Consider the following 20,336-nt stretch of genomic DNA (forward strand, 5'->3'; position numbering starts at 1 on the left):
GAGGCAATGAAAGGTGCATACTAGTTTTGATGAACTACTATAAGCTTCCTTCACCTTCACATTCAAACTATCAAGTGATTTCGAGCTCAAATGGTATATAAATAAAAAATCCATCATCGTTCCCAATCTAAAAAACCACAAATTTCTCTATTTCTAGACCAAGAAATGAGCCATGCTAGTGATGAAACATGGGAGGATGAAGTTGGTAACCTTTAGAATCGAAGAATGGATGGAGAAATCAAGTCTTCACCAATTCCGCAAGCATGAACTCCTTCCATGAGCAAGAACAGAGAGCAGGCAGAGACCTTAAAATGGCTCGGGCTAGGGGAGGAAGAAGGAGAAGTATATAGCCCGGGACATGTAGTTCTGGTTTGTGGTATAAATCTAGACTACAGGTACAATTCTAGTCCCGGTTAGAGTCACCAACCGGGATTAAAGGTTTAGTCACGGCTGGTAGCTCCAACTGGGACTGGAGGATGACCTTTAGTCCCAGTTTGAGCCACCAACCTAGACTAAAGGTCCTCTCCTGCAAAAGCTACGCCTCTAGCCATTGGGCAGAGGACTTTAGTCCCGGGCCCAAAAATGGCCAGGACTAAAGCCTTAAACCGAAAGTCTGTTCTCTACTAGTGGTAATATATAAACTAAAATATCCCTCAAATCTATGTCTGGGCTACCAATATAAGTTGCTATGAAAATAACTAAAATATTAAATAACCAAAAATTACATTATACTATCAAATTCAAAATAAAAATAAATACTAGCACCATGTATATCGATTATACATGCACATATTAGAGATAAATATATATGTACTTTTATAGTGTATCTATCGTTAAAAATTTTCTTAACAAAATACATGCCTATAGCACTAGAAATTCATTTAGGGCCCATTTGGATCCTTGGAATTGAATTCATTCTAATAATTACAATTTAGGCATAGATTAATTAAGCTAATATAGTTATATATATATGCAATATATTTGTATATTTATTGTTAGGCATACAAGTGACATATTTATATGTTGTATTTTTATTATAGGGAAGTGAGTTAAAGAGTGTGCTATAAGTTAGAGAATAGAGTTATAGTATAGTGATCTGTAAAATCCATTTCCATCTCCCACACTACAAATTTGAGATAGACTTGTTTGTGAGCTTAGGAATGTTATGAAATGTCAAATTCCAAGCCAAATAACCTAATCCATTATGTAGATTTCAATTCCTCCAAAATAGGGATCCAAATGACCCCTTAAAGTTATATTAAATCTATGACAATAAATTTTAGGTGTTGCTTTAGATAAGTTTATATATTTTAACTGAAATATTATGACATATAAATGTTAGTAGTTTAATTCTATGCACTCATTTTTTTTTACAAAATAACGATATTGCACATATAATTATTTGATAGAGAAAATTGACCATCATGACTCTTGAATGTTGTTTGCATGTTGAAACCACTATTTATGTTGTTGCAGTAACTAAGAGATGAAATTTAGGGCCTAAAACTATTTTAGCAAACTATATAAAAGAAAACATTGAATAAATATATAATATATCAGCAGTAGAATTTGAACTTAATACATGGATAAGAAAATTGCAATGACAAATAAGATTTTACAAAATTTAAAGCAAAAAATAAATTCATCATGCCAAAAAAGCACCAAAGAGATAATAGAGTTTAAATTAAGATTTCAACTAAATATGTATTAAAAACCTATATAGGTGCAATGTAAAGGTTGAAAACTTATATAGAGTAATATGGAGATCATAAAGTATCTATAAAAGTGTGTTTATGTTGATAGATATCTATGGATAGGAGATAGCGTTCCATAGATGGAAAATGTTTGGTTTATGAATGATCTAGATGGACATCCATCAAAAGGGAATATTTCCTAATTCTATTGGATGCATCGAGCCATAAAAATCAGCCGAATGGGCTTGTCCATATACTCCCTCTGTCTTAAAATATAAAGTATACAGTTTTGTTCTAAGTCAATCTTTGTTGTCTTTGACAAAATTGTAGAAAAGAAAAATAATAGTTATGGCATCAAATTAAAATAATTGGAGACATTATAAAATATTTTCATAATCAATATTTTTCAGACAAGCTTGGATTCCTTATATTCAGGATAGAGGGAGTATGCTGGATTAGTTGCAGCTTATGTGGTCAATAGCATTAAGTGCTTAGCTTTTCTGTTAGCAATCTTCAAACGAGTTGATCTCGTTGACTATTCATCTAATTTGAGATGACTGTATCATTGTTTTTGTTACAGTAAAATCTACAAAATGAGCACATGGTTATATTTTGGTTAAAAAGGAATAAATGCCCCGCATGCCATAATTAGTCGGGCTATCCTCGTCCAATCATCCAAACAAAAAAAATTGACTCATCCCATTCAATTCTTGTCCAGCCAAGTAAATAGAAAAATTAGCTCATCCCATCGACTTAACCAAACAGACTATTTCAATGATCATATCCCTAAAAACATGGATGGGATGACGGATGATCCCATCCAACCATGCCTGCGAACTAAACACATCCTAAATGGTTATTGGTGTTAAGAAATAAATAAAATAAAGTTAATTAATCTGATTAGGTGTACTTACAAAATTTATCCACAAAAATTTTAATACTTATTTATCTTAAGAATTTAGACCATGCTAGAGCATGATTAACAGGTACCACTAAAATTTGTTGGTGTTATAGGGGGAAGTCCGTTTGTACCCTTTTAAGGCACATACAAGCCCCTAGACAGAGCTCCACATGTAATTGTTGAGAGCCAAGGTGCAACTCCTACATTATTGTTCCACAATAACCAAGATATGAATCATGTCTATCAAATGACATTGCACATTGCCTCTCAGGTAATAATTGAACCTGAGGTTCCCATGATGTTTGGGTCAATATGACTAACCGAGATATACACAATGAACAAAACTAACACAAGGGGTCAAGAGTTACAACAATAACAAAGAAGTGGAAGACATCTTCTAGCCTCTAGGGTTGATACCATAGCTTAAAGATACATGGAGTGGAGAGGAGGACAAGAGGTGGGAGATAGAGAGAAGATTTGTCCATTTAAAGATGGGAAACTTTTCATTTGTTTGAAACGAAATGGTAGGAGAAACCCCGACAAGGACATAGAAAAATACTCATAAAGTTGGCTCTTCCGAACACCATGAGGATTTTTCACACACACGCGCACACACACATGCATCATAACTAAACGGACACGCAATTAGGATATGTATATAACAACTGAGTGTCTTGAGGTCTTAGGTGTGTTTGGTTCAGCTGTGAACTATGTGCTGTGAAAATATTATAAACTGTTTGGTTGAAACAACTATAAAATCTACCATCTCTCTTTCTCCCTTGAAATAGTTGTAAAACATATCTCCATTTCCATCCCATTTGGAAAAGTTGAAAGCCCTCCTGATGTGTGCGCATCCAGATGCATATCTAGTGGCCCACAACATAAGAGCATATGCCCTTGAGGGGAAAAAAATGTGTTCGGAGTCTAAGGTGCTGCGAAAAGTATACTACACAAAAGCAGTTTCAGGTTCTTCTTGTTTGGTTGGCGTCCTACTTTTTGGCAGTAGAAGCACTTTTCAGAAGATGAAGCAAACACAACCCTACAATTTTTTACTTTTTGTCCTTCCAATTTGAGAGGTGTCTTTGATCAAGTTTTGTACTAAGAAAATAAATGAAGTGCCATTGAGGACTCAGACACTTGATTTGCAATTTACAACATCAGTTCTTGAATACACCAAAAAAAAAATGATTGCAGCTCCAATAGAAACTATATGTAACTGTAGTGTAGAAGGACTGTAACTGAAATGTAAGAAAACTGCCATATGTTGGATGATTTAAAAACATGTGTGTTCAATAATACTCATATACATCAAAGTTTATTTTAGAATTGTTTAAAGCCATGTAATATTTCTCACTATGGAAATTAGTATATTATTATGGCTTCAAAAAATTCTAGAAGCCTTTCAGTTGCACACATGCATATAAGTATTCGATATATAAATCAGTTCTGGTATGGAGCGAATTAAGTTAATTTTTTTTTAAAACAAAGACTCGCAGCTTTATTACATCTCAGGTGGATCGTGAAAGTCACGAACCACCAAAGAAATTACAAACTCTGGGAGAGGATCAACCCAAACATAGAATTGATCCGGGTCCCATAGCAAATCGCAGCGAGCTAACTCATGTGCACAGACGTTGCAAGAACGTGGAGCATAATTTACATCAAAAGAACCGAACTGAATGTCTAGAGGAAATTTAGCTTCTCTAAACAGAGTACCTCCAGCGGAAGTGAATTAAGTTAATTGACATGTTGAAAGTAGTTTACCTTCGTCCTATACTGCTATTGTATTTTTATTTTTATATGGATTTTTTTTAGGTTACAGTTACTTCTCAATGCAATTGAGAAAAAATTTAGTTACAAGCCATTTATGGCTATTTAAAAACCAAGTTGAAAACTGACCCAATGTTGAAAATTGAGTTGTTTAAATATCTGAAGGTTGAAAGCAAGGTACTTTGTACCTAAATGTTGGAAACCCGACCAGTAGTTGAGAGGCTGTAATTTAATGTAAATTTTATGATAAAATCTCTTGTTTCATAGCAATAACAGGTCCCATGTCCCATGGGAAGAGAAAATGTCTAATCCTATCTACGTGTCTTTTCTCAAGCAAAGACAATCGAATTTATGAAGAACCCCACGCTGATCAGTCTCAGAAATGTTTTCTGGAAAAGAAAGTAGTACCAGCAAGTTAAAAAAAATGAGATGGCGGGAAAGCCAAGTCTCTGTTGGTCGAGGAGGGGTTGGTCCGGACGCAGCCTGACAACAGCACAGCAATGCAGCATCAGGCGCAAGCCAGCGCAGGCGTCAGTCAGGGGGAGGATTTCGCTTCACTTAGCGGCAACGGGGACGCCGCACCCAACCAAACCAACACGATCGAGCTCCCCCTCACCCGCCGCGACGCGCGCGTCCCACGAGCAGAATCACCGACGCGCGCACCAAATCGCACTCCCTCCATCGAACAGACACCCCTCGCCTCTCCCACCCGCCAAAACCTCCTCCTCTCTCCTCTCACATTCATATAGCTAGCAGTCTAGCACTAGCAGCCCCTGCCACAAGGCAGAGCCATCGCTCGCACACCACACCTGCGTCGCCCTGCCTTGCCATCGCGATTCGATCCGAGCACCTGAGAGGGGATCGGAGGCCAAGAGCTAGCTAGCTAGCACGCCGGCCGGCCGTCCTGCTCGTCGGTGCCGCCGCGCTGCGCGATGGAGGCCAGCGCCGGGCTGGTGGCCGGGTCGCACAACCGGAACGAGCTGGTGCTGATCCGGGGCCACGAGGACCCCAAGCCGCTGCGGGCGCTGAGCGGGCAGGTGTGCGAGATATGCGGCGACCGAGGTCGGGCTCACGGTGGACGGCGACCTCTTCGTCGCCTGCAACGAGTGCGGCTTCCCCGTGTGCCGGCCCTGCTACGAGTACGAGCGCCGGGAGGGCACGCAGAACTGCCCCCAGTGCAAGACGCGCTACAAGCGCCTCAAGGGTACGTCGTAGTACATTTCTACCACTGACTTCTTGCCTTCGATCGCCGTCGTCAACTTGAGTTTGGTGATTCACAGTCTGCTCGAACGTACGATCGAAGGGAGCCCGAGGGTTGCCGGGGACGATGACGAGGAGGACATCGACGACCTGGAGCACGAGTTCAACATCGACGACGAGAAGCAGAAGCAGCTGGAGGGCAACATGATGCAGAACAGCCAGATCACGGAGGCGATGCTGCACGGCAAGATGAGCTACGGGAGGGGCCCCGACGACGGCGAGGGCAACAACACCCCGATGATCCCGCCCATCATCACCGGCTCCCGCTCTGTGCCGGTATGTATCCATGACATGCACCACCTTCCAGTTCCACTCCACTCGACTAGTCGACTGACGTGACGCCCTTCTAGTTCTACCAACGAGCTAGTTCTAACCGAGCGATCGCAAATGAAAAATGATGTAGGTGAGCGGTGAGTTTCCGATCACCAACGGGTATGGCCACGGCGAGCTCTCGTCTTCCCTGCACAAGCGCATCCATCCCTACCCTGTGTCTGAGCCAGGTTCGTCCCTGTTCATCATCAAATTTGCTAGTACTTTGCTAGTAATAAAAAAAGAGAGGAAATGTTGGTTTAAAGCAAGTTCAAATCATACGAGATTTGATCACTATATATACCTGATGGATGGATTCGATTTCGCCAGGGAGTGCCAAGTGGGATGAGAAGAAAGAAGTGAGCTGGAAGGAGAGGATGGACGACTGGAAGTCCAAGCAGGGCATCCTCGGCGGCGGCGCCGATCCCGAAGACATGGACGCCGACGTGCCACTGTAAACCTCCGATCCCTCCAACCAGCTCCAGCTCCGCTGTTCCACGACAACAGCGTATCCTTTCCTTTCCCAACAACACACAGACACAGATCGATCACCTGAACTTTTGCTCTTGATCGACGATCGACGAGCAGGGACGACGAGGCTCGGCAGCCGCTGTCGCGGAAGGTGTCGATCGCGTCGAGCAAGGTGAACCCGTACCGGATGGTCATCGTGGTGCGTCTCGTCGTGCTCGCCTTCTTCCTCCGCTACCGCATCCTGCACCCGGTCCCGGACGCCATCGGGCTGTGGCTCGTCTCCATCATCTGCGAGATCTGGTTCGCCATCTCCTGGATCCTGGACCAGTTCCCCAAGTGGTTCCCCATCGACCGCGAGACGTACCTGGACCGCCTCACCCTCCGGTACGAGAGGGAAGGGGAGCCGTCGCTGCTGTCGGCGGTGGACCTCTTCGTGAGCACGGTGGACCCGCTCAAGGAGCCGCCGCTGGTGACCGCCAACACCGTGCTCTCCATCCTCGCCGTGGACTACCCCGTGGACAAGGTGTCCTGCTACGTCTCCGACGACGGCGCGTCCATGCTGACGTTCGAGGCGCTGTCGGAGACGGCCGAGTTCGCGCGCAAGTGGGTGCCGTTCTGCAAGAAGTTCAGCATCGAGCCCCGCGCGCCGGAGTTCTACTTCTCGCTCAAGGTCGACTACCTCAAGGACAAGGTGCAGCCCACCTTCGTGCAGGAGCGCCGCGCCATGAAGGTACTCTAGTCTGTCACATCAAATCCATCCATGGTTTCCATGCATTTCTCAATGCAAGAACGCTGTACGTATCATGCTTGCTGATTGGTCTGGCACTACTCTACTACTGGCAGAGAGAGTACGAGGAGTTCAAGATCCGCATCAACGCGCTGGTGGCCAAGGCCATGAAGGTGCCGGCAGAGGGGTGGATCATGAAGGACGGCACGCCGTGGCCCGGGAACAACACCCGCGACCACCCCGGCATGATCCAGGTGTTCCTGGGCCACAGCGGCGGCCACGACACCGAGGGCAACGAGCTGCCCCGCCTCGTGTACGTCTCCCGTGAGAAGCGGCCGGGCTTCCAGCACCACAAGAAGGCCGGCGCCATGAACGCTCTGGTACGTACTGATTACTGAACTGAACGACTAGGCAACGAACGATGCCAGCAGCCTGACGAGTGACGAGACTCTCTGAACTGAACTGAACGGCTTTTCGTTTGCCGAATTCCGACAGATCCGAGTCTCCGCCGTGCTGACCAACGCGCCCTTCATGCTCAACTTGGACTGTGACCACTACATCAACAACAGCAAGGCCATCCGGGAAGCCATGTGCTTCCTCATGGATCCTCAGGTCGGCCGGAAGGTCTGCTACGTGCAGTTCCCGCAGAGGTTCGATGGCATCGACTCGCACGACCGATACGCCAACAGGAACACCGTCTTCTTCGACGTAAGCCTCCTGGCTCCTGCAGATCAAATTAACCATGAGCGAGCGAGCGATCAATCGATGGGTTCTGAGTTTCTGACACTGGTAGCTCTCCTCTTGGTGATCAATCAGATCAACATGAAGGGGCTGGACGGCATCCAGGGCCCGGTGTACGTCGGGACAGGGTGCGTGTTCCGGCGGCAGGCGCTCTACGGCTACAACCCTCCCAAGGGGCCCAAGAGGCCCAAGATGGTGACCTGCGACTGCTGCCCGTGCTTCGGCCGCAAGAAGCGCAAGCACGCTATGGACGGGCTGCCGGAGGGCACCGCGGACATTGGTGAGTTTCAGTTTCAGTTTCAGTTTCAGATGTCTGAAACACAGTACCTTCCTGCACAACATTCAGTTAAGTCTCTTACTAGGTGTCTCTGAAGACTGATGGAGCTGCACACCCTGTGTTTCTTCCTTGTTTCAGGAGTGGACAGTGACAAGGAGATGCTCATGTCCCAGATGAACTTCGAGAAGCGGTTTGGGCAGTCCGCGGCGTTCGTCACGTCCACGCTCATGGAGGAAGGCGGCGTCCCTCCGTCGTCGAGCCCCGCCGCGCTCCTCAAGGAGGCCATCCATGTCATCAGCTGCGGCTACGAGGACAAGACCGACTGGGGACTGGAGGTAAAGGCACTGAATGAAATCATCGATTTCGCCAAGCTCCCTGCATTTCTCCAGCCAGTGATGAATTGCAATGTCTGTTCCGTTGGTGCTGCACTGAATGCAGCTGGGGTGGATCTACGGGTCGATCACGGAGGACATCCTGACGGGGTTCAAGATGCACTGCCGCGGGTGGCGCTCCGTGTACTGCATGCCGAAGCGGGCGGCGTTCAAGGGGTCGGCGCCGATCAATCTATCCGACCGTCTCAACCAGGTGCTCCGGTGGGCGCTGGGGTCCGTGGAGATCTTCTTCAGCCGGCACAGCCCGCTGCTGTACGGCTACAAGAACGGCAACCTCAAGTGGCTGGAGCGCTTCGCATACATCAACACCACCATCTACCCCTTCACCTCGCTCCCGCTGCTCGCCTACTGTACCCTCCCCGCCGTCTGCCTCCTCACCGGCAAGTTCATCATGCCGTCGGTCAGTGCCACCGCCTTCATCGCCGAAACTTAACCACCGGTTGGAATGTTGCCAGCCCCTGACACCCTGCTATGTGAAAAATCTGCAGATTAGCACGTTCGCCAGCTTGTTCTTCATCGCGCTCTTCATGTCCATCTTCGCGACGGGCATCCTGGAGATGCGGTGGAGCGGGGTGAGCATCGAGGAGTGGTGGAGGAACGAGCAGTTCTGGGTCATCGGCGGCGTGTCCGCGCATCTCTTCGCCGTCGTGCAGGGCCTGCTCAAGGTCCTGGCCGGGATCGACACCAACTTCACCGTCACCTCCAAGGCCACGGGCGACGAGGACGACGAGTTCGCCGAGCTCTACGCCTTCAAGTGGACCACGCTCCTCATCCCGCCCACCACGCTGCTCATCATCAACATCATCGGCGTCGTGGCCGGCATCTCCGACGCCATCAACAACGGGTACCAGTCCTGGGGCCCCCTCTTCGGCAAGCTCTTCTTCGCCTTCTGGGTCATCGTCCACCTCTACCCGTTCCTCAAGGGGCTCATGGGGCGCCAGAACCGGACGCCCACCATCGTTGTCATCTGGTCCGTGCTGCTGGCCTCGATCTTCTCCCTGCTCTGGGTCAGGAATCGATCCCTTCATCGTCAGGACCAAGGGACCGGACGTCAGGCAGTGTGGCATCAACTGCTGAGCTGTTTATTAAGATTAAAAAATTCTGGACCTTGTGCATAGGGAGAAACAACAATTTAGAAATTTTGTATTGTTGATGTTTTGAAGCTTATGCTATGTTTTGTGTAAAATATTCTGGGACCCAGAATTGTCGGAGGAGGAATTGAGCAAAGAACAAGGTTTGAATGGATGTTAAATGGCAAATGATATTCGTGCAGTCGTGCTAAATGTAATCCTGATAGCAACCACTGCCTCCATTTCAAATCATAAGACGTTTTGGATTTTCTATATACATAGTTTTTGCTATATATCTGGACGTAATGTATATCTAAGTACACAACAAAATCTATGTATACAGAAAAATCAAAACGTATTATAATTTGCAATGGACTGAGTAGCAAATTCAGCCCAAGCCATCCATTCAGGCAAGGGCACCATCGTTTCAAAATTGGATTTTACAATCTGCACATGAATTCAAGCAATGAGATTTACTTTTGGATGCTCTTGCTTAATCGTACTTTAGTGAGTCTAGTGAAGAGCCTGAAAATGCTGAAGGTGATACATTAACATTAAAACTTTGCTGGCAACACAAGCGAAATGCAGAACAAGCGAAGTCTATAGTTCAACAAACTGATGTTTCTCTGGCACCAGTGTTATCTATTGAGTAAACAGCAATCCATACTCCAGGTGAGTTACCATCCGCTTATAAAAACTGATGGGATCTTCAGCACCAGTACTTTCGGGTACAGAAAAGATAAATCTGAACGTTAATACGATGTCAGCGCTCAAAGTATAACGCTGGAGTTGCTTACGTTGCCAAAGAGAGCAAAGCTAAAAACTGTTATATATAGGTTTCAAAAAAAGGGAAGATGTAAAAAATGATATCAACATCTCAGCCCATCCATTTCATCTATGTATTTCTTTCCAAATGTCAAAAAATACAATGGCAAAGAAGAGGGCTCCACTCTATACAAGGAACAAAAATAAGGAAAAAATTACTAGAAAAGGCTGGGAGTGCATTATATGGTGAAAACCATTTACATATGATGAGGTCTTTCAGTAAACCTGTCATATCTATGCACTGCGGGTAGTTAGCTGTCGCATCACACCATGAATCTCCAGGGGATGTTTAACATTTGTTTTGTTCCTATTGTTTCGTCTCTACAGATTTCTTTTCTGTTTGCAGTACTTATAGGTTGCAGGTTCAACTTGCGCAGTTGTACCTGTTCAATGGCATGGCCTGGGGCTTCTGCATCTTGCTCAGGTTGCCAAATTCAATCCTGAAGCCCTTTGTCTCTGTTGCACAAGATGTGTCCGTAGGCTCCCCTCTTGCACCTGAACAGAATTGGGAACGGAATAGGTAAGTTTTGTGCCACAAGCTGCTGTGACCATGTCTCCCAAGAAGAAAACTCGTAAAACAGTTGATCCATCGATGCAGACTAGTATTCAACATCAATGGTCAAGTATTGTACAAGCCTACTTTCCTCTAATACAGTTCAATGGCTTCTTTCTTATAACAAACTCAGTGGTGTTAAGTACATAGGCTACAGTTAATTTTGCATGGGATATTCCAAGCTAAGGTGAATGGTGAGACGATAAAAGTTACTGGTAGGAGACATTAGTTTACATACTAAACCTGGAGAGAAAAGATTCAACTCTATTTCTCCTCTGATCTAAATATCACAAGTCATTAGTTGCAACTGTTGAATTTAATGTGGACACCTTGTCTTTTACAACTAACATTACCTTGTACCAAGTTACACATATATAATGTAGAAAGCAATTATGAAATTGTAGTCTAGGACCCTTGATTTCTGATGATAAAGATCGTGCAAAAGTAGTGAGGATAGGTTGATTCCCAATTAGTGGATAAACAATTAAACAGCACGGTACTGAAGGGCCGCAATATAAAACCAATGTGGCGGGATACTATAGCCTCTAAACTTTCAGTCAACTGCACTTATTAGATTAGGCAGAATGTAAGTACCTGCAAGTTTTGCAGCTGTAGCTAAGAGTTCTCTGCATTCATCAAGCATGACCTTCTCTTGTCCTGCTATGACAGAGAGTTCTGAAACCAAGGATGTGCTGTCTGTGACCTGTTAAGATATTGTAATGTTAATCAAAACAAACCTTAACAAGGAGAATACTAAAAGGATATCATTTTCTACCTGGGGTCATGAGTTTTGTAAAGGCCCTATTCAGACTGTGTAAAACAAGCTTTTAAGCACTAACAAGTGCGAGATAATTGGTTTGGGTATCCTTTTATTTGGAGAATAGGGGCATCTGTTAATGGCTCAGAGGTACAATGGATAGCAAATGCTTTTAATGGAAACCGTTTTCACACCCATCCGTAAAGATCTGGGACTAGAATCACACCTCAAGGTGCACACCTTCTCAAACTGTCATCAGAGATAGTTTGGTTGAATATAAAGATAATGCTAGTAGATGAGTCATAATCTATTGAGTTCCATAAACTTTAAGAATGTGGGTTTATCACTCTCTTTGTCAGAGAAGAACATTTCTCATTACTTTCTTAACATCAACTATATGCGGTGAGCATCTGAAACATTCTTTTGTATAGCTATTGTGCAGAATGAGCACATACTCTATGACATAGAGACCTCATTTTATCAAAGAAACCAACATAAAAGTGAATACTAAATTCAAAGTCAAATGCATGCAATTATCTGACCTTTGAAAGCATGCAGCAAACAGATGAGCCCAAAACTTGCATGACATCAACAGCTGAGCATACAGCATTCTTGATAGCAATTGCATTAGCCTGTTCATATGATAGTCAATAACATGGCAGAAATCACAAGAACAGCATACTAAAATGTGTGCAATTCAGTAATAGAGTTCCTAGCATACCTTTGCCCCCGATGTAACTGGCAGGCGCAGGGTGCTTGCTTTCAGAGCCTCAGTTGCCCCTAATAAAGAGATACTATTCTCCCTTTCTAGTGTTGGCCATTGTTCAAGGTAAGCAATCTGAACCAAAACAACAGCATATTTTAGAAATGCTGATCTGTGCATTCGATCGACGGTAATAACTACAGCAATACGGGTGCTAAAAAAAGTACTGCAAATAGTCATAGTTTTTATGTTTTGTACCATCCTCCTTTGAAAAGATAATGTGATAAATAAATATATACTTATATAATGTGCTGTTCAATGCAATCGAACAATGCGAACTTTTTTTCCCACATTTTACCATTATCATGCTAGCACAATAGTAATACTATACTAGTACCAGCGTAGAAAGTAATGATCTGGAATGTACCTGTTCTTTCAGAATGTTGTAAAGCCTGAGTTCTTGCTGAAAGTCTTGCACCATTATTCTTTTCATATTAACAGAATCCCGCAGGTCTATAGTATTCCTCCAAACATTATAAATGGTATTCTGTTTCACATAAGAAGACAGAAAACTAGTTTCATGAATAAAATCACTCAAAAAACTAAAATAAACAAGTACACCAAAAAAGTTCCAATTCTAAGTAGTAGTAGATCACAAACAAACTTCTAAACATAAAATCATAGATATGGGCAAATTTTACAGAGTAAAAAGTTTCTCTCAGCTATTTTGGTCAAACAGTTGGTACTATAACTACAAAACCAATTGATTTTGGAAGAGAAGTGCCTAGTACCCTAGTCAGAAAGCTTATGTTCAATTTTGTGTATATATTTTGCAGCTGCAAGGTTAACTTGTGAAGAGGAAGTATTACATGAACTGCTGTTATGTTATCATAGAGGTTGCTCTAAGCCTCTAACTGCATGAAGTACTGGAATCCAAGAAAGAACAAGGCAAAATGACACAAACCAGGCCAACTAAAGTAAAATTAGATTAAAAAAAAGTAAGAGCAACTAGATAATTTGCTAATTTTTACCTCAACAGTAGCCTTTTGAAAAGATAAAGCATCTTCTGCATGAGCATTTATAAAGCGCCACTGCAAATGTCTATTGTGCAATAAACGCACTTGGTGAATATTTTCGATTTGGCTGGCATTCTTCTTTCCTTTTCGTGCATCAACCATGTAGTTAATAAGAGGAGACGGAACACTTGCTTGGATAGCTCCAGCACTTTGGGACCGACAGGGTGTTGAAGGCCTTGTCCAAGATGGGCTCTGAAAGGCCCTGGAAGTTGAGGACGTAGCTGGCAATGCTCTGCTTGGTGATGATGAGCGTTGTAGAACTGGAACAGGAAAAGTAACTGTTCTGTTTGGTCGGCTCAAAGATTTGGATCTCTCTATTGCCTGTGAATCTACCTTATCATCTCTTCTGCTTGCCTGAATAGCCAAACTCCTTGCCACTTCATCCAATGATTGATTCGACAGTTTGACTGAAGCTTCAGCAGAAGGGGTCTTCCTTGGTGAAAGGCCTCTTGATGTATTTGATGATTGGACTGGTCCAACAGAAGGTGCCTTCCTTGGCGAAAGGCCTCTTGATGTATTTGATGATAGGACTGGTCTAGTAGCTTTGTCAGAAAGGTCAATGCTTCTTGACATGAAATTCTTTGGCGCCTGCCCAGCTATCATGGCTGGCCATCTGTGTTGCTCAATTACCCTCTTAGGGGGCTCCTCTGAAGGTTGAGCATTCTCACAATGTTCACCAATGTTTCTCCTTCTGAAAGGACTTCTCTTCCTCTCGGTTAGAACACTCGCCTGCCCCTTGCTACAATCCAAGGCAGTGACTACCTTATCTTTTCTTGTAGTAGGTGCAGCCACAGATTCCGACTGGAAGGAGGAAGACAAGTTACGCATTGCTGGCCACAAGCCATCAGGAGCCTTTGTGCTTGCTATACGCTTGGAACTCTTGTGTAAGTCTCTAGTGGTATCACGAACTGGTGTAATGGACCTTGATGCAGGCGTTGAGGGCGTTGACACCTTAGAGGGAGGGGTTGAAGGTGTCGACGGCCTTCTTCTATCTGCTGATTGAGCTCTTTTGGGTGCTGGTGTGCCTTCAGTTGCTGAGGTCCGGCCAAGACTTGGTGATGTACATCGCCTTATCTTAGTGGCATCAGCCATATCAGTTTTGCACCTGGATGCAACATCCCTCACTCGGAAAGCATTGTGCTTCTCTGATGGAACTAGTGGTGGTCTTAGAGTCTCATCAGCAAGATCAGCCTTCTTTGCATAGCTCTTAAGAGCATCCATGACGAATAGAAATTTCCAGAACAAACCACATCAATGTGGATCTCAGGAAACAAGCTTGCTGCAACAACCAATATGTACCTAACGGCACACAACCAGACACCAAATAAATAGGGTAAGCCTCAAATTAAGAACAGAGCTGATCTAAATTTCAATTTGAAACAAGCAACATGAACTTTCTGCTCATAAAAACAAAAACAACAAAGGGCACCAAATTAGCATGTAAAACAATGAACCCTGAGTCATCCATAAAACCACAAATTGTAGGTGACTGAATTGCATATGGAAATGAAATTTTACCAATTTCAATCTCCAAAACTTTGAACAGCTACAGTTAGTGCCCCAAAGCCCTCTCGTCTGGATATAATGGCAAATTGGGAAGGGGGTGACTAGATGGAGGCTAGGAAACAGGGGAGGAAGGTCGCATCAGAATGTATAAATGCATTGTAGATCTACTATAAAGCATAAAAAAGAAGATCTTTTGGACAAATGGCAGCTGCTACATGGGATCATACATCAATTGAGCAAGGGACAAAGCAAATAAACATTATTCGCGGAGATTCTGAAGGTTTTAGAACAGACAGGACAATGCACATGCATGTGATGTGAGACGAATCAGTTTCCTAATAATTTCTCTCCAGAAGCAGCATGGGAAACAGGGACATTTTTTAATACTTGCCACTTATGAGCTATGCACATGCATCAAGGATGTGCCCGCCATGACAGAGACAAGGGAAAAATACGACAGTGCACACATAGAAGTTGCCGAGAATTCACTTGGACAAAATCGACTAATGATATAAAAGTTCGTTGTACCCAAAGGTGATGCACATGTTGCAGCATCGTTGCGCGAATAAATCAATAGTCCCTTGGGAAATTCAGACAGCATGGGGAGGGTCATTTAGTTTGGAATTCAGGATCTACCGCTGGGTTTTGGTATACTATGTTCGTTTAACTTTTTTAAAGAATACATACAGGTAATGTACTAGCGCGAAGCACCTAGTCTTTCAAAATGCACCGCGGGGTAATTAAGCTTCGAAATCACCGAAGTGCCCAAAGCACGGAGCAAAAACAAATGTCTGCAAATGGCAAGATTAACTTGGCAAGCAGCCAAGCTCGAGTCGTGTTCTAAGTTCTAACCAAACCAAATCACGAGACACTCCATGCCAAAGTTGCCAGTACAATTCGCAGCGAGAAGCCCAAGTGGCACAGCAGCGAAGAACACGAGGAAGAGCGACCGGAAATTCACCCCTCGCGTCCTCTCCGTACTACAAAACAGCAGAGAGCGAATCCAGAATTCCAAAACCAGCTGACCCCGCCGAGCCCGCGATCAACACTAAGCCCAATCACCTCTCCCATCGGCACACCCCGATCGCCCACGTCCCCACGCCCGGACAAGCTCAGCCGTCCTGCTCCCCAGCTCAAATCGAGGAAAAGGAAAAACGGCGTATAGATCGAGACGGCGCTACGCCCCAAACAGGTCCTCCTAAACGCTAGCTCCGGAACCCACGCAGCAAGCGCCAGAAAACCTCCTCACCTCGAGAGCGCGGCCCAGCAGCGATCGAGCCGGCGAGGCCCTTAAATCCGCCGCCGCGTCTTCAGCCTCGCAGCGCCGCCCGTCGCCGGGTCGTGTGATCTCCTGGACACGCCACGCGGACGGCGCAGGATCGACGCGGTTCCGGTTTGGAGCGGGAGGAGGAGAGGGCGGGCGCGCGCGCGCGCGGCGTGGGGAGTGGAGGTGGAGGAGGAGGGACTAGGGAGGACGGTTGCCTCGGCGGCAGGGAAGTAGAGAATTAAGGAGGGGGTCGCCGAGTTAAGGGAGACCAAACGGCTCTCTAATTGCACCTCTCTTGTTAAGCTACAGCGTGGTTTCCCCCGGCGCGTGTACCCCGAGCGTGCGTTAGGCTTGGAATGCCTGGGCCATGGCAGACCTGAAAAAGCCTGTGCAGGGTGCAGGAAAGCTGGAAAAGGTCAATTCCCGGCCGCATGTTTTGCTGGTGCAGAATCAGATGGACACCCTCGGTTTGGTTTCGGTCAGCGGAAACGATCAAGTTGCTGGATGGATTAGCTCATCTGATCTTCTTTGGACTGAAAGTAACACGCACAGGCCCGGGTCATTACCGGCCCCTGGCCGCATGCACCGCAGGTACTCCCAAGCTCGGTACTGGGTCTGAATAGTTGACCTAATCTCTCGGAGATGTTCCTTAAAAAAAAACTCTCGAAAATAAAAGTCGTGTTTCCGAGTTTTTTTGGTTGAACGTTTCTTGAAGCTGCAGCCTTGCTCGCCTCGAGGCATCCAGGACCATGGCAGCTAGCGCCCAGCGGGCCAGGAATAGCAACCAGTAGTTGCGAAAATTCCCGGTCAAATGCAAACTCCAAGCCAGATCCATGAATCCATGAGCTACGTAAACCATCGACCAAAGCTGTCACGATTATAAATTAAAGTCTGTTCACCTATGGCAACCACGCTATTTGAAAAAAACTTGTTACGTACTGTATTTGATTTTGCAGACGCACAAAAAGAAACGTATTTACCTCGATTCGAATACCTAACCCGACATGAATGTTTTTCTACTTATGACAATTCTTTCGAAGGTAGACGTAGATATGCCTCTATCAAAATTAGGAAAAATACAGTGATTCAGCCTATGTCAATTCGTAAGCATTCATAGGGTGAGGTTTATATATAAGTGTTTTGTGCAAATAATAAGATACAAGCGAACTGAGTGTAGCTTAATCTTAAACTTTAATGGTGACGTTTTTTTAATGAAAGACGATGTACTCGTGGACGACGATGAATCTCGTAGCTCAATCTTAAACTTTTTATGGTACGTACATGTATGAGTATTGTACCTGTGTTGTACAAAATATATGAACCCCTGGTCCCTTATGTGATACTGTGTTTGGACAGAAAACGTAAAATCAGTGGAAAAGACTTGCGTGCTCTTTGCAAACAACCGCATTCAAATTTGCGCACGCTCGCCTTGCACGGCCCTGGCGCTGGCGGCCTCGGTCGTCATCCACTCATCCGGCCGGTCTCTCCCGCCACCGCCACCACCGGTAGGACTGGAGGGACGTCGGCCCCCACGCCCCGCGCTCGCCAACCGCCACGTTGCCCCCGCGGCGTCCCCCAGCTGCACAGCAGGGCGCGCGGGCACCACAACACCGTAGGAGGGACGGCGGTCCCGCCAGTTGCCGGGCGCTTCCTCCGTGTCCCACTGTCCCGCCTCCGCGATCGCCGACCGCGAGCGGCTTTGAGCGCACATGGAGCATGGCATCTGGGGCGCACCGAGCAAGTCGCAGCCGGTCGCGGCACGTTCTCCCGCGGCCTGGCCTCCCGAGCCCCGCCACACCCGGACAAGCGCCCTGCGCGGCTGCGCCATGGAGAAGAGACGAGATTTTCTTTTTCTGACGGAACGGAGCAGCGACGAGCCGACGACATGCGAGGTGCGAGCGTGCGGGGGGAGGGTGCTTCAAGTAGCAGGGCAAATTGCCCACTGGCATGCTTTCTGCGATCCGGATCCAGGAACGAACGCGCAACAGAGGTGCAGCGGCACGATTCATGCAGATCGTCGATCTGTCCAGGATCAAGGAGGATTATATCTGTGATGCAACCATGCATGAGCGTACCAGTGGTGTCCTTTTTCTTTCTTTCTTTTTTGCCTTTTTAAGCTGAACGCTTATGATCGGCTCCGATAGTGCCCCCCCATCCAGTACGCCACGATGCACGTACGGATGCAGAAATGGATTAGAGCAGAAGCAACGTGCGCAACACTATGATGATTACGTGCTCGTAATGGGCGATGCTGTAGCTGCGTTTTTTCAAGGCCTTGCTCATATGCGTACGTATTTATCTTAATCTATATGTGTTGAGGTCTTGTTTAATACGTGTGTATTCATCTTAATCCATATGTGTTGAAGTGAATTATAGTGAAATTAAATTAAGTTTTATTTCATTCCGCTCCGACACATGTGATTGAAGTGAATATACATGCATGCCAATAAAGCCTGAAGTGGATTTAAACTAAGTTCTATTCTCTTATACTCCAATACACATGGATTAAAGTGAATACGCATGCATCCAAACCGGACCCTAACGACGAGGAAACAATGCAACAGAACGGAATGGGTACCGCGACACAGTAAACATATATGTCGACCGAAGGCGGCAGGCAGGAAATCATCATTCCCGCCGCCTGATCGACCTCGACGCCACGACGTGCCAGCTGGTGTGCTTACGCGTGCGGCTGCCGGCCGTTTCGTCAATCATCATCGTAGTAGTAGCAGTCCAAGTACTCTATTGTAGTGTAACTCCTTTATCTTCTTCCTTAGTTTTTGCTCCTTCAGCTGTGATGGGCTGATGGCTATTGGCTGCTCCGAGTGTTAGGCGGATCGGATACGAACGAATATCATTAATATTATATTTGTTTTTATATTTCTGTTCGAATTCGGATTCAAATACGGATAGTGTCAACCATGCCGGATAGTTTACGATTGGATACCGATATCATAAATATGTGATTTGAGGATTCGGATACGGATATGATATCGGGTGTTGAATATCCGGACTCGGATATGGACAGATTTAAACCCCTCTAAACGAATTCGGTATCAAATACGGTCGGAAAATATCCGTACCATTTTCACTCATACTGGTCAGGCATGGAAATGCTGCAAATGCGTAATCAAACGTATCCCTCCGCTGCTTATTATACTGCATGATCACTAGTCTCACCCTGGAACCTGTCAAAGCTAAGACCAATGACATTGTTTAATCTGATTTTGACAAGGGAAAGATCGTGCTAATTTATTTGAGGCGTCCAGCTTTCGCATGAATATATACCAGTGAACGTATGGTATTTTTTTCCCTGGGAGGGATTACGTTACATGCTACCGTAATCAACTCTAGATTAAATTGTTGACAGGCACAAACATTAGTAGTAGTTGCCAGCCAAATTCCTCGTGGGATGGATGAAAAGAAAAACATGACCTATTGGTTGGGGGCATAAAGGGCATGCTATTGAGATATCATCTGAGGAGGGGTCAATAGGTGTTTGTGAATTTTATAGACCTTGCAAAAATATTAGAGGACCGGAGGTTCTTTACTGGGTGGCGGGAAGAACACAAATCGAGAGAAATTACATATTTAATTGAGTCTACTAGTTACCTAGGATTGTAAGGGCAGTCCCAATGAAAAAAACTAGTAGTTTCTATAACATAGGATACTGCACAAAAAAGTACGGTTTTTTAACCCATGGTTTCTATGAGTAATAATTATTTTCTCTTTCTCTCTCCCAACTCTATCTTCTTCCTCCAATGGGAGTGCGGCACGAGCCCCCTAGAAACTGGTGATTTCTCCCCAATGGCGATTTCATGGTTTCTTGGTGCATTGGGTCAAGAGAAGACCTGATTTCTTCATGAGGAAACCATTTCTAGGATTTTTGCTCTCTTTCTTCATTAATTACGTTACCATGTCAGCGTTTTACCTACGTGGCAAGTCATTTAATGAGGATAGAAACCATCATCAATACACCATTGGGACTGCCCTAAGAGATGTAGTGAGTTAATTCCTCCTAAAACCAACAACTGGAA

At 45.3% G+C, this 20,336-nt stretch overlaps 2 protein-coding genes across 4 annotated transcripts; one reads left to right on the top strand and one right to left on the bottom strand.

Annotated features, from left to right (window-relative positions):
• The first annotated feature begins 5,213 nt into the window (after nt 1–5,213).
• Nucleotides 5,214–9,830, top strand: LOC136541961 (cellulose synthase A catalytic subunit 9 [UDP-forming]-like). Its single transcript, XM_066534155.1, is given in 13 exon segments — nt 5,214–5,423; nt 5,425–5,569; nt 5,669–5,901; nt 6,029–6,125; nt 6,265–6,388; nt 6,523–7,135; nt 7,249–7,512; nt 7,628–7,840; nt 7,949–8,153; nt 8,289–8,485; nt 8,589–8,942; nt 9,031–9,555; nt 9,557–9,830. Coding segments are annotated over 13 exon segments (3,159 nt in total). The 5' UTR covers nt 5,214–5,297; the 3' UTR covers nt 9,620–9,830.
• A 1,529-nt stretch (nt 9,831–11,359) lies between these two features.
• On the bottom strand, nt 11,360–16,603 carry LOC136546260 (AUGMIN subunit 8-like). Of its 3 annotated transcripts, XM_066538231.1 has the most exons (7): nt 16,282–16,603; nt 15,045–15,144; nt 13,482–14,825; nt 12,878–12,997; nt 12,469–12,585; nt 12,290–12,379; nt 11,362–11,693 (listed from the first exon to the last, which is right to left on the bottom strand). In XM_066538231.1, exons 3-7 carry the CDS (start codon nt 14,745–14,747, stop codon nt 11,544–11,546), a joined length of 1,743 nt encoding a protein of 580 aa, XP_066394328.1. In that variant the 5' UTR covers nt 14,748–14,825; nt 15,045–15,144; nt 16,282–16,603; the 3' UTR covers nt 11,362–11,543. The 3 variants fall into 3 exon arrangements, with proteins under 3 accessions (XP_066394329.1, XP_066394328.1, XP_066394327.1); XM_066538230.1 differs by lacking the exon at nt 15,045–15,144 and having other exon boundaries at nt 11,363–11,693; XM_066538232.1 differs by lacking the exons at nt 12,290–12,379; nt 15,045–15,144 and having other exon boundaries at nt 11,360–11,693.
• Nucleotides 16,604–20,336: the final 3,733 nt, after the last annotated feature.

Source organism: Miscanthus floridulus, chromosome 3, assembly GCF_019320115.1.
Source record: "Miscanthus floridulus cultivar M001 chromosome 3, ASM1932011v1, whole genome shotgun sequence".
Lineage (NCBI taxonomy): Eukaryota > Viridiplantae > Streptophyta > Magnoliopsida > Poales > Poaceae > Miscanthus > Miscanthus floridulus.